The 14,538-nt window shown below is 39.7% G+C and overlaps 1 protein-coding gene across 5 annotated transcripts in view; it reads right to left on the bottom strand.

Annotated features, from left to right (window-relative positions):
• Positions 1-836: 836 nt before the first annotated feature.
• socs5a (suppressor of cytokine signaling 5a) overlaps positions 837-14,538 on the bottom strand; it is a 28,028-nt gene continuing 14,326 nt past the window's right edge. For all 5 annotated transcript variants that reach the window (XM_057357896.1, XM_057357897.1, XM_057357895.1 and 2 more), the window contains one exon: positions 837-6,504. In XM_057357896.1, the coding sequence (XP_057213879.1) occupies positions 4,905-6,504 (1,600 nt within the window). In that variant the 3' untranslated portion in view covers positions 837-4,904. The remainder of the gene's footprint in view (positions 6,505-14,538) is intronic.

Here is a 14,538-nt window from a genome sequence, read left to right as displayed (position 1 = left end):
ATTTTCTCAATATTTTTGTATCTTCGCAAGATATTGTCCTAGCCTAACAACCCATACATCAATAGAAACCTTAATTATCCATCTTTCATATTACGTAAAAATTTCAATTTCGAAAAATTGACCCATAAAACTGGTTTTGTTGTCCAGGGTCAAATATGTTAAATATGCACTACCTGTTTCAGATTTGATTATGTGAAAATAAAATACAACCAGCAGAACGTTACGAATGGAATCACAATGTTAAACAAACATCTTCAAACCGTGTGTGAAATAATAATGACATTTTTACTAAGTGTCTTTGTCGTTTTGTAGTACAAATATATGAGAAAAATAAACTTGAATTTAGTTCACCTCATGAACACATTTTTTGCTTCTTTTTACCATAAACTTACTTAATTCTTATATTATTTTTCATAAAACAAGACTAAATATATTAGGTCACTTTACTTGTCAAGTAATTGTATATTGATTTAAGAAGGTTTAGATATTTTCACTAAAAACAAGACAAAAATGCTTAGTAAGAATGTCTGTTTTTGCAGTGTGACAATCTGGACTAATTGTCTACGTCTTGCAAAATGGTCTATAGCTAATAATTTCATGGGGCACAACTAAAAGCATGATTATTTTTTACATAAACCTCTACAAATTTCCCCATTACCCTCAAGATTAAAGTGATAGTTCACCCAAAAAGGAAAATGCTGTCATCATTTACTCACCCTCTCGTCATATCAAACCTGTATGACTTTATTTCTTCTGCAGAACACAAAAGAAGATATTTTGAAAAATGTTTGTAACCGAACATTCTGTAAATCAGAATATGAACAGAGACAAGAAGATACACATACAACACTTTTATTTTTGAATATTAAGACAATGAAGCATTAGCCAAGAGCACCAAGAGTGACAGCTACTGGTGAAAGAGGGGCATGCGGAGCCACGAGCACACGACCCTCTGCCCCCCTAAAACAGCAAACTGCAACCCACAGTCAAACAAAATAATACAACAGAACAACTCAGTAACAGCCTGGGGGTAGGGACCAATAACTGTACATAAGAGAGAATGAAGAAAGGATAAGATAACAGAGAGGGGAAGAGAGGTGCCAATAATAAAAAATAAAATAAAACAAAATGTAAAAAATAAAATGCATAAGATGGCCAGAGACAGTGATATCCACGTCACTCCAGAGAACCCAATGGTGTATGATGCAGAAAGTGTTTTGAGGGCTTAGTCCCAAGGGTCCAATCAGAAAAACAAAGGCAGGTCATGGGTGGTGCAAGGGTTTGGTAAATCTTTAGTCCAATCATTGTCAAGTAGGGTCATCATGACACACAGTCCTAGCCCACACCTTCAGCCCCTTTATCTAAAACAAATGTGCATAATATAGAGCCTAAAGTTGACAGACTTTTGATGCTTCACGTGAGAGACTTTTATTTTCTCAATCTAAAACCAAACTCAGAAAGCCAATTGACTTTTGTTTTCATCACTGCTGAACACCACATCCATATGGTTTGTGTATTGAAATGCAACAAAAAACATTGAACAGAAAACATCGTTCTTGTTGGAAATGTGCACAAAAATGGCTTGCAACGTTCTCTTATTTTTTTTGACAAGGTATTGTTACATCCTAGGAGAATGCCTTGAATGAAATGAAATAAACTCCATCTACTCTTATAAAGATTATTGACAACCATACATCATTTGAGGCCACATACTGCCAATCTAAAGCTATAGTATCACATACATCCCAGAACCTTCTTTATAATCTGTAACATAGCTTCCATCCATGCAAATTGTCTCTTACTGTGCAATTATTTAAATCAATCATACACCCAATGGTTTATACATTTGACACATTTAACTATATCATTCTGTAAAGAGCTCAAATAAATATGGTCTTATTAATTTAGATATCTAAATAAGGGGGATTAAAAATGTTGTGTACACAAATTCATTTTGATGATTTTACACTAATTTCTGTTGCATTTTCTACAACAACTTTGCTTTACTAGATTGGGTTCCACTAGAGTTGGATTATTTAAAGAGAGTGTATTGTGGTATTAAGAAAAGGCACTTTTAAAATCCAATGAAAAAAATCAACAGAGTTAGCCAATTCTCACCTTTTAGGTCTAAAACTAGATTAAAACATGTTTGTAATTCGAAAGGATGGTTACTGAATGCAATGACATTTCCATTCATTCTCTCCCTCTGTGACAATAAAAACTAGAACCTTTGGTCACGTTTTTCACAACTAAGCCCAAGAACATTATTGCATTTCTTTCTAATACGAAAAATATTTCATTTTAAAATCTGTATCTATATATATACACGCGCACATATACATATAGAGAGCGAGAGAGAAAAGAGAGATCTTTTAGTCTATTATTTAAAACTAGGGAAACTAGAGAGGACGACACAAAGATCTTCTCCATCCTCATCTGACCAAGTTCCACCCCTGATGAAAACCGGTACACATCAAGTTTAATGGATTAGTGCACTGAGGAGTGTCCGGAGCAAAGACAAACATGACACACCTTACAGGTGAACAGTAAGCAGGACATCTGTCCCCTTCAGATTTAAAAGCATCTGATGCCAGGAACTTGCTACACTGTCACCTTCCCAGCCGAGCCTCTAAATTGCACTAATTTCAAGTGATGTCTCTGAATGTACCCATGGAGACCCTGACATCCCCTCTTGTGCAAAAGAAAACCAAAGACTCGATGGGATAATGTGCAGGAAGACGATTTCAAATGCACCGGGATAAATTACTGCAGTCTGGGAGGAGCAAATGAAACGGAACTTTTCAGGTCAACAGAAATCTCAAACGGTTCGAGACAGGGAGGACGAGGGCAGTGCAACCTACACACATAAGCACACAAAGCTTGCACTGTGCCATGCTGTTTGTGTTACGTGCCTGAGTTTAGCCTAACGTTAGCATTTGGCAGTTCTACCTGATCGGTCTCATCAAATGAAAACAAGTCAGAAATGTTTGAGATTAAACAGCCATAGCCCTAGTAGTACCATCAATGCATCATTCACCACTCCCATAAAGAAAATGCTCTGGTGTAAGCAGAGTCATTGGACTAAGATGTCTTTCCAATTTGACCACTGATGGTAACACATCCACTTAGCACACCATATAAGCTAAAAGGTTTAGATGCATGAAGGCACATTGCTTAAAGGGACAGTTCACCCAAAAATGAAAATGATCATTTATTTACTCTCAGGTGGTTCAAGTCCTGTATGTGAATCTTTTTCCTGTGGAACACAAACAAATATATTTTCTCAGTGGTTTTGTGTCCATGCAATGGAGATCAACAGAGTACAATGTTGTTTGGCCACCAGGTTTGAAATGACATAGGTGTGACTAAATAATAAAGAAATTTCATTTTTGGGTGAGCTATCTTTTTAAGTCATTGGGTTTCTGTTGATGTAGGTGTATGGATGTTGGGACTGAACCAACAAGAGTAAAACAATATTCATAGGGTCTTTTCCTCTCTCTTATATGAATCAAAAACACATTTCTATAGCATTTGAATGCCCTCAATTTAGTTCAAGATTTTTAAGCGCTGGCTCTGACTTATTCTGAATTCCTGATCAAGAAGCTGGTTTGGCTATAGAGGCCTTTAATGTAATATAAAGCTTCTTCTAGGTAAACCCTGAACCTCCCTACCTCTTTTGTAAGCTACTTTGGGGGAAAGTGTTAAATGAATAAGCGTATCGTACTCAAACGTACTCATAATCATTAAATAATTACTAAAATCATCCCAAAATCATGAAGGCCGTAACAAGCCCTCCTGATCCTATGACACTTATGGGTCACCTCATAACATACTCTGTCCTCAACAGACCAATGGGGGTTAGACAAAGCGAGTGTTTTCATACAAAAAAAGGGTGTTCATACCTAACAACAATGGTCCCAGTGTAGCACGTTCATGTATTGCCCTTTGCTGCTCCCACTAACACAAGCACAGCTAAAGTTAAAGTGCTCTTCACCAGCGCCCAACTTTCAGGGCACTGACAGACCATTCACAACAATACAAAAAACGACTATATAGAATTAGTCACCCCCCTGTGCAATTAGTGGTTGGAATTAACATTTAGAAAAACTTGAAAACTTGAAAGCAACAAAACGCATCGTGTGAGTAACGTTTTTTTAATCCAAGTGCTCTGATGTCACATGATGTTTTGCACATCGTCATCCTTGTCACTTCCTGGACGTGTATAGGAAGCCGAATACAGAGCCCTTCTCTCCACTGCACTACATTTTGAAAGCCATCTGGACACAAAGATCCAATCTATCTTTTGTGGATCTCTTTTTTTATTTCCTGCTGCAGACTGCCGCCACCTTTAGCCACGGAAAGAGCGCAGAACGTTACCATGGGAACCACTGACAGAGCACCATGAAAGCTAAGGATGATGAAAGAAGGTGGAAAAATATTTGAAGATTACCCTTCCATTTCGCCTCCCCTTCAAATTTTGCCAGCAATATTACAAGAGACTCAAGGGGTAGACAGGAAAGTGTTTGACTTGAAGTATGTGGTGAAGTTACCACACAGCCAAGCTATGAAAGAGCGGCATGAAAATATTCTGTAGAAGTGCAGCTCCATTTTAAACAAGCCTTTGAGAACTAAGGGAGAAGGTAAAACAAAACTAAGATCTCCGTTTTTTCAGTCTAGTCCAAAAGCTGTAGTGAAATGTGCACACTGGAGAGCCACTTTTACCTGTATACTTATTGTTTATTTTGTTAGAGTGATAAAAAACGTTAAAAGCTTATATATAGTGTTCAATTTCAGGTCCCAACTTCCCAAAACATCAAAGCCCGTCCCCTCCCAAAAACCGTGTAATTCCTCCACCCCTGCAAAGTGCTGAAAGGATTATTCCTGTTAGACTTGAGGAGTCTGCCTCACTTGGCCTTGATTGGCTCCCTCTCAAGCCAGCGTACACGCACCCTCTGCTTAAAGTGATACTCCCTGAGGTAGTCCTGAAGGGCAGGAGGCAGTGAAAGAGCCCCAATGCCGTCGTAGGTGATCCTGTGGCAAATGGCAGCTCGTGCCAAGCTTTGAAGGGCGAAAGGGAAGGTCCGATTCAGAGGCACTGTGAGCAGTGGCTCAAAGAACATGCAAGCGCTAGGGTCCTTGTAGTGCTCCAATAGTGCCGTGATGGTGGCGGCGTGAAATACGCAAGGGTCGTGCGCATCGAAGCTGAAGTTGTGGTTCCACTGTTCGATGCGTGCATGTAGAGACCGGCCATAGCGGCGGAAGCTAACGGAGAAAAGGTAGTCGTCTTGTGCAGAGTCCCGAAGCAGAAAGGTGCCCTCGGGCCGACCGTCCAGTAGCGCTTCGGCCTCATAGCGGTCCATCACGCCCCAGTAGCAGGACAGTGCCGTGATCTGCTGCTGATCTGGAACCAGGCAGTGGATGTAGTCGATCTGGGTGTGTATTTTCCAAGGACCTGTTTGCTTGCCGCCCAGATGGCCTTCCGCCGAAGAGTGACGTTGCTTTGGCCTGCGAGCTTGCAAGCAAAGTGTGGTGGTGTCATCGTCCTCAGAGTCACAGTTAACTGCAGTTGCCCCCCCACTTAAGGACTCACCCATTCCAGGTGGCAGCTTGGGTCCCAGCTTATAAAGAGAAGCTAAGGGGGCTGTGATGGCATCCACAGTGTGGATCTGGGCATCAGGAGGTGGGTCCACGCCCTCCTCAATGCTGAGCCGTCTTCTTTCTCGCAAGCGTTCCTCCTCATCCTCTGGTGATGCGCAGGTAGCACCGCAGGCGTCCGATGATGGATCCACCTGCATCACGTTGACAGGTGTTGTGTGCTGTTTTATAAGATGCCATTTTCGAGCTAGGTCTGATCCCGGTGCGAAGGGGCATGTCTCCAGCATTAGCTCTGTAATTTGGATTTTTCGTTTGGGTTGTGGAAGGTGGTTGCTTCGAGAGGATGAGCGCAACGGGAGGCACAGACCCACTGTATCATGGATCTGTTGACGTAGTGAACGTACTGTCCCTGATTCTATGTCCTCCCGGCTGCTACCAGTCCCATGTCTACGCAGAGAGCGGCCCGATCGCTTTTCGGTAGTCTCCAGAGAACTCTGAGCCTTCGTGGAGCACGAGTGTCTCTTCTTTCCACTCCAAGGTGCATGGCGTGAATAAGAATCTCTGCGAGTTCCCAGGGGAGCACGAGTATCTTCAGTGTCCTGCTCAACTGTGATCTCTAGTATCTGGGGTACATCCGCTACACAGTTATGGCCCCGTTGTGACGCACCTCCACTGGTCCTCCATGCCACTAGAGGGAGTGCTGCCACACTGCTAGAGGGACTAGCTGCCTCCAACATGTTTTCTCCCTGAGCCCTGTGCACACTGTGGCATACCGTGTCTATCTGGGATTCAAACTGTTGTGTCGTTTCAACACGGGATCCACCTTCTGGGTGAAGCAGAGATTGACATCCCCTCTTCAGGTTGCTCCACACCTTGCCAACTTTCTCCATTAGGTGGGGGCAACTGGACCTGGAAAACAAAGGACGTCTTCTATTAGAGTGCGATTTAAAGTCATTACAAATGCATTTATACAATGTTAAAGTCGGAAATGCGAGTGACCTGAAAGTTTTGCTGATATACATGGACCTAATAGAGAACCTTCAGTATGTTTTATATCAACATGAAGTGAAAGATCACGAGAAGCTCACGCAATGAAAGTTCAGCTAATAAAGGTGCTTGATGAATTGCAGGTTAATTGCAAGCAACAATTCTTGGCCCGCCCCTTGTGATCACATCGCCCAAATCGGATTTTAATACCAGGTGTAAACAGGGCATTAGCGATTAAAGTGTTGCCAGGCAGACTCCCTGAGACTCAAGGCCAGCGCTAAAAATGAACTTGTGGAACAGCTCCCAGTCAACCTGCCGGTCTGGGCCCGTCTTTCTCTGACACACCATTAAACAGCTTTTGAACAATGAGGTTTTACTATTAGCAAATGCAAACTTACCTAAAGACTTTGTAGCCTTTTGATTTGAGTTTTGTGAACTTTTGATTTGGTTTAAACTGGAACAACTTTCAATAAATTAAAGATTTTGCACTACCAGAATTGAGCATGAGCTTGTGTTGGGCTTAATTCAGCCATAAGTTATTACTCAAAATGTCACATATTAATTTCATTTTAACACCTCCATGTTCCCTTGGCTGTGAACTGTCAGAATAGTCCAAACTTGAATCAGCAAAATACAGAGTGTCCCCCTGCAAGTGAAGCATGAGCTCAAGAACTGCTTGTGCCTGGACAAACTAGCTGATTTATCGAGCACATTTTCTCTGCCTAACCCATATTTACCAGGGATGAACTTTCTACAAAATATCATGTAAAGCAAGCACTAAAGCGCAAACATAATCCTTCAACAGAAAACCACAGCGAAGTGTCTTTGTTTAAATAACAGCCAGAAAAAAATGTACGGTCACTGCACCAATTGCACACAATCAAAAACCAAGACTTTAAATTATTTAAAGTGAAATATGTCACAACAGAGCCTGAAAGAGAGGAAATTCGCCATAAATACTTAATGACAGTTGATCAAGTCTCCTGATAGAAGGAACAGAATTTAGGTCAAGTGCTGGGATAAGATACAGTGCATTATTCACCTTCTCTGAGATTGTAGAGAGGAAAATGATGAGTGTCTGCTGGGTGTTGTGTGAACTTTCTAAACATTTGAGATGGACTAGTTATTGCCTTGTGAGGCTGATATCAATCACAGATTGGACACAGACAGAAGCTTTAGGGGAGAGCTACAGTCATTTTAGCCTGGTTGCTTTAAGTTCACCCCAAATGAAAATTCTTTCATTTTGTCATTCCAAACCTACTACTTTCTTTTGCAGAACACAAAATTAGATATTTTGAAGAATGTTGGTAACCAAACAAAACTGGCCCCCGTTGACTTCCATTGTATGGATATTTCTCAAAATATATTTTTAAATTCACAGAAGATAGAGTAATATACAAGTTTTGCATGACATGAGGGTGAATAAATGACAGAACTTGTATTTTTAGGTGAACTATCCCTTTAATATCTTGGTTGATTTATCCTTTGCCAGCTTTACTTGCTTCTATCAGGTTAGTCAAAAACTGTGTGGTCTCCAAAGATAAAGGTTAGTTTCGTAAACGTGACATCAAATGGATGTCAAGTGCTCATTGTGTTTCCTTTTTGTACAACTGGATGAGTGACAAACTGCATTTAAAAAAGGAAGTCTAAATAATTACACATATAAACTCTCACCCCATTTTCCTTCTCTGAACATGGTGACATTTTGGCTCATATATTCTGTGTCAAGAAACTGTCTCACTTGTGTGACCTTTATTCTATAGCCATTTGGCCATGGCTTTTCAGATGACCTGCATGTAACAAATTAGCACCAGTAGCAAACAATGATGCAGAATCAGATGCACAATTTTTAAAACGAACACTGGTGTAGCAAAGGTATGCGTAAAACTACTGTACATATTTTCAAAACTGAATAGTTTGTGGGTTGCCAGAATTTGTTGTTAAACAAAAATACACTGATACATTCAGTGAGTATCATAAAACGTCTCTAAATTCATCAACTTTAAAGGTCCAGTGTATGGTTTTTAGTGGCATCTATTGGTGAGTTTTCAACCAACCGCTCACTCCACCCCTCTCTTTCGAAGCACTACGGCAGCTGACACAGGGCTAAGATGTCATCACATTTTTTCTTCTTTGCTGAAGGAGATAGCGTATTTATGAAGCAGAGCAATTTGTCCATTTAGGGCTAATGTGGAAACAACATGGCGAAGTCCATGCAATGGGACCCATGGTAGAAATGGCTCATTCTACGGTCATAAAAACATAAAGCCCATTGCACATTGAGTCCGAAATTTGCGTCCGAAATTTACGCACGTTAAAAAATAAATACGACCTCACGTTATGTCAATCACATTTACACACTGCCTCCGATATTTTCGTCCGTCATAAAAAAATTCGGATCGGGTTCGATTTTATGCGTTTTTCGCATTCGTCAAGCATTTTGAGTGGCCTTTTTTAACAATTCAGAGACACCGTACAAACAAGAGCCAAATACGAAAAACGCATACGAAAATTTCGGACTGTATGTGCAAAGACCTTAACACTTCATTATGTAAGGTCTTTATACACCTCTGCAGACATAGTAATGTCTGTTATATTGCATTTCTGTCAACAGATCCTCCAAATTACACTCAGCACCTTTAAAGCACCGCTACATAAAACGTTTAGGGTGTACTTTCACTAGGCAATCTGAACTGTGCCTGAGCACGTTTGACCCCCAAAGCCCGGTTCATTTGACTAGTGCGATTAGGGCTGTCACGATTATTAAATAATCGTCTCATCGCGATTGTTTGACCTCATCGCGATGATTTCGGATCATCGCAATTATCGCACATCTCTATAGAAGACACTAGGGGGAGCTGTAGTTCATCTGTATATTGCATATTTTAGTGTATATATTGTTACTAAAGCATGGTAATACTTGTAAAATGTACCACCACAACACAATCACCTAAAAAATAAACTAAAACATATACAAATTACCTGCAGTACAATTTAATATTATTTAAGCAAATCTCAGTGTGAAAACCAGTCTACCAAAATTTAATTAACACAGAAGTAAACTTTTATTGTAGTCTTGCAAGTGAGAAAAAAACAGACTAGAAGCTTTTCTATGACTGATAGTATTTTAATGGTGGCTTCAATTCACACCTGATCGATTTACTTCATTTACAAGTATTTGGTGGTTGTATTATTGACAGGTAAAAGCCTAAAACCTTAAATATATGATGACCCAATTTTTTCCGATGTATTTCCAAGAAAAAAACAGTCTTGTATTCAGAACAATATGGTCATTTCAATAGCTGAATCAAAAATGAATGAGAATTAAATGTCAAAGATCAAAAACAGACAATTAATCGTCATAATCGCCAAAGCCCTAAAACAGACAATTAATCGCAATGATTTATTAGACAATTAATCGTCAATCAAATTTCATAATCGTGACAGCCCTAAGTGCGATCGCGCCATATCACGCCCGGGCATGGTTCGTTTAGTGGTCCCTGTCTCGCTTGGAAGAGGTGGGCTAGAGCACGGTGCGGTTGGGCTCGGGGGCGGTACACATGTAGTGTGAGTGCAAATCGTGCCAGAGCGCAGAACTGAAAGCATGACGTAAATTATGCAACTGTTCAAAATCCTGAGATTCAGCTGTCACCGTAAAAAACGGATAAACAGCGCACTTACACGTGCAGGTGTGTGTCATCGCAGCCAAAACTACTCCAGGTTTGTCAAACATAATCCAACGCGTGTAACGAGTGGCTTTATGATAATAAAGTACGAGAGGGTGATTTAAAAGCATAATGAGCCGTTTACTCTTGTATGACAATGACATCATTTAAGCAGATGGGTCTGTGCAGCGCACGCATGAAGTTAAACACCTCTAATAAGCCCCAAACTGAGCATTGCGATGGATTCAGTTGTGCTGAGAGGGATCGCTTTGTTTACGTTTGCTTTGAAGCAGTCGCATCGTACTGATGAAAGCGGGCCCGGGTGTGGATGGTAAAGAGCAATGTGAGTGCAGGCCAGCGGGGGAGGGGGGACAATTGCGCTCGGGCACAGTTGAGAGCAATCGGGCTAAATGTGAGTACGCCCTCAAGCTCTAAATTAATTGCATCCTACCATCTTCCCTACTGCTAGTATGTAGGGATGTAACGATTCACCATGAGCCGGTTGAAAATCGATTATGTGTGACGATTCAAATCAGTTGAAGTGTGAACTGAACCGCAATACATTTTTTGAACAGCAGGGGCCGCCATGTTCACTGCAAACCTAAACGTGGACATGCTGATATTTCTTAAATGCAAAAAAATCCAAGAAAAGCACAGACAGTATTAGTTTGTTTATATTAAAGATACCTTTTCTATTATTAATTTGTTTTAAAATTGCAGTTTAGTTTTGTTATTTGAAAAATATATATATTATACAAAGAAACGTGAAGCATTTAAGAAATAATGCAAGGGAAGTTGTTCATTTCTAATTTGTTTCAACTCATTTTGTAAAAATAAATCGTGAAAAAAATCGCATCGTGAGATCAGAATCGTGAATCGCATCGTGAGCTGAGTGAATCGTTACATCCCTACTAGTATGGCAACATAGAGCAAAGCCCAGTTCACTTTCAGCATTGTCCATCTGCAGTCTCTACACCCCTTCCCATTCATTTTCCTCTCTCCCACTCTGCCCCTTTTTAAAGTCAGTCTGAGAACAAGAATGGCCATAAATCAAAGCTCAGATCGGGCAGTACAGATATGGCTACAATGTGCATAGAGGCCAACAAGCCTGACCTTTCCCCCAAACTCAGGAACCTTGCTCCACTTCAAACTGAACTTGCACTGCAGAAAAAACATTTGTAAAATGTGTTGTAGTGTGGTCAGGAGTGCACATGAAAAGGGGTCACTGAGTTCATAAGGATGCATTCTGTGTGCATATTAACTTGAGCGTCGCTTGTTTTTTCACCTAGATTTTCTCAATCTAAAGTTGCATACATATTGAAACAAGATTGCGCAAAACATGTTGCGTGATCAATGTTAGCACTACTGAATTGACAAGAACACTGGTAAATTGACATCATATAACCTTTGGCAAGCCAGATTTGGAGGCAAACTGTAGTGAATGAATATACATTAACTTTGCAGTGCACTGTCTGCAAAAGAAGTATACTGGGGTATACTGTGCTTGATGAAGGCCCCATTGCACGGCTAAACGCAAGACATCATGGCACGCAGAAAACAAAGTATAGCTCGGTCTTAAATACCAGTTCCCAGAACTAGAGAACATCCTTCCATCTAGTTCGATGTTCTGACCTGAGGGGTTTTATGTGAAAGAATGGTAAGTGTGTGTTGCAAGGCATGTGCTCTCTACGCTATGGCCAACATGGCAATGACGCTATGCAACAGTAAACTAGGCAATAACCTATAATACATACATGCTGTAATGAATCCACCTGTACTTCTTTAAAGGGGTCATATGGCGTGAATACGCGTTTTTCTGTGTCTTTGGTGTGTTATAAGTTGCCCGTGCATGTATTAGACACGTAAAATTGCAAAAATGTAAGTGTCGGAACAAAAGATGCATTCTATCTAAAGCGAATGCTCACCCAGACTTGCCTGAAACGCCTTGTGTAACCACTCCTCCACAAATCTACGTCAGTTTGTGGTATGAGTTGACTAAGACCGCCCAAATGTATATGCAAGTAAGGTGGGCGTACCTGTCAGTACCATTGCTTTGGAACCTGATGTTCCAAATATGGTAAGAGGCGTTACATTTCCGTCACACGCTTGCAGTGTTCCAACCAATCACTACGCACTGGTTAACTGGCCAATCATAGCACACCTTTCTTTTCAGAGCGATGAGCTTTGTAAAAAATCCACGCGTTTCAGAGGCTGGGAAAAGAGGTGATACAAACATGCAAGGTATGTGGTAAATACAGCGTTTTTGAACCTTAAATCATGTATACACATTGCATTACATCTAAAACAAACCATAATATTTTTTTTAGCCGTGTCATATGACCCCTTTAATGTTTCCATCAATAATGTTTTCTTTCACATGGGACACAGATGAGGCCTCTGATTGGCTAAGGCCTCCCTTGTGTGGCTAAGAGACAGAACCACACCCCAAAAGGAAACAAACAACACTATTTCAAAATATTCGGCTCAAAAAAAGGGTTGAGAGTGAAATAGCTTCAGCGCCCCTTTCTCAACTAAACGGAATTCATACCTATCCTGCCAAGTTCACCTTGATGTATTTCAGATTCTGTTATGCAATACAGCCCAAGTATTTTATTTTTACTTTAACTGGAACACTTCACTAAACCAAAGATTGAAAAAATTGACAAAAAATATATATACACACGCAGTACATACAACAAAAGCTATAATTCATAATATACAAGGACTGTATAGTTCTAATTCTATCTTCAATAGGGTTATGAATAAAAATACAGTAATACAAGTTTTTCTACTGTAATTTCAGCATTGCATTACAGTTGTGTGATCTTTGTTAAAGTGATAGTTCACCCAAATTAGGGCTGTGCAATTAATCGAAAATTAATCGTAATCATCAATTTTGGCCTTCAACAATTACAAAAACAAAATAATCGAAGTAAAACGATTATTGTGCCACATTCCATTTTGCAAGGATCCTCTCTTTTCTTTTGGTATAAATCCACAGCGCACCCCTTTCCTTGACAGTGGTTCAGCTGTGCTATTTCTTCTAATTAATTTTCAGTTGAATTCACAGTTTAAAAGCAAAGTTATTTATTTTCTATGTTGTTTTAAAAGTTAATGAGTAATTGTGTTAAATAATCGGGATCTCAATATTGGCCAAAATAATCGTGATTATGTTTTTTGTCATAATCGAGCAGCCCTAACTCAAATATAACAATTCTGTCATCATTTACTCACCCTCATGTAATTTCAAACCTGTATGACTTTCTTCAGCAGAAAACAAAAAAAGATATTTTGAAGAATGTTGTTTTCTGGCTCCCATTCACTTGCATTGGTTTTGTGTCAGTGGGGGCCAGTGCTGTTCAGTTACCAAATTTCTTCAAAATATCTTCTTTTGTGCAGAAGAAAGAAAGCCATTAAGGTTTGGAATGAAAATGAGTAAATGAGATCAGAATTTTCATTTTTGGGTGAGCTATCACGTTATTAAAAACAACTGACATTTAAGTATATTGGCTGGAAAAATAATAAAAAATAAAATGAACAAAAGAAACAAATATTTTATCTAAATACTAACAAATATTCTAAAAAAGACATCAGTTGTAGAAACAATTCAATATATAAATATTATAATACAACAATATTCAACTTGACTGGAGTTGAGACCCATCGACAACTGTAGTAGTGAAAACTACTTTTAAAGTAATGGTCTTTTATCCTAGATATTCTTGCAGCACCATTGTGACACATATATGTTTATCATATTGCAGTTTAAATCACAATGTTTGTCGAAAACACTCTCCACACGTTTTTTAAGCCAAACCATGCTGCTGCAAAGTAAAAACAACTAAGGTTTAAGGTGAATACCAATTGCAGCAGACTGCAAAAGTTCAGGAGAGATGTCCAGATGATAAATGAGATGTTCATCAGACAGTTCATTCTCGACAGCAATAGTATTAGAAACAGTCCCAGCTGAGAGTAATATGAAGAACACCCACAAGACCAGACCTTCTGAACTACTACCAACATTCTAGGACATTGGTAAATAATTTTAACTCGTCATTTTATTTAACAGCTATTCATAGCTTTACATAAACATTTTAATGGGAGAAAAAATCCACTCTTTAAAGGTCTAGAGTGGGATTTATAGCGACCACTAGCGGTAAGTTTGAGAATTGCAACTAATCTCTCAGTCCTCCGCTCACCCCTCCCTTTAGAAACACGACTCGGCTGAGACAGCGTGTCTCCTCATGTTTTGATGCAGGGAAGAGCTCATGCGGGCATTAGAAAGACTGTA

The sequence above is a fragment of the Triplophysa rosa genome, linkage group LG18 (genome assembly GCF_024868665.1).
Source record: "Triplophysa rosa linkage group LG18, Trosa_1v2, whole genome shotgun sequence".
NCBI lineage: Eukaryota > Metazoa > Chordata > Actinopteri > Cypriniformes > Nemacheilidae > Triplophysa > Triplophysa rosa.
Note: the sequence above shows the minus strand (reverse complement) of the source record. Positions and strands in the feature narration are given on the sequence as shown.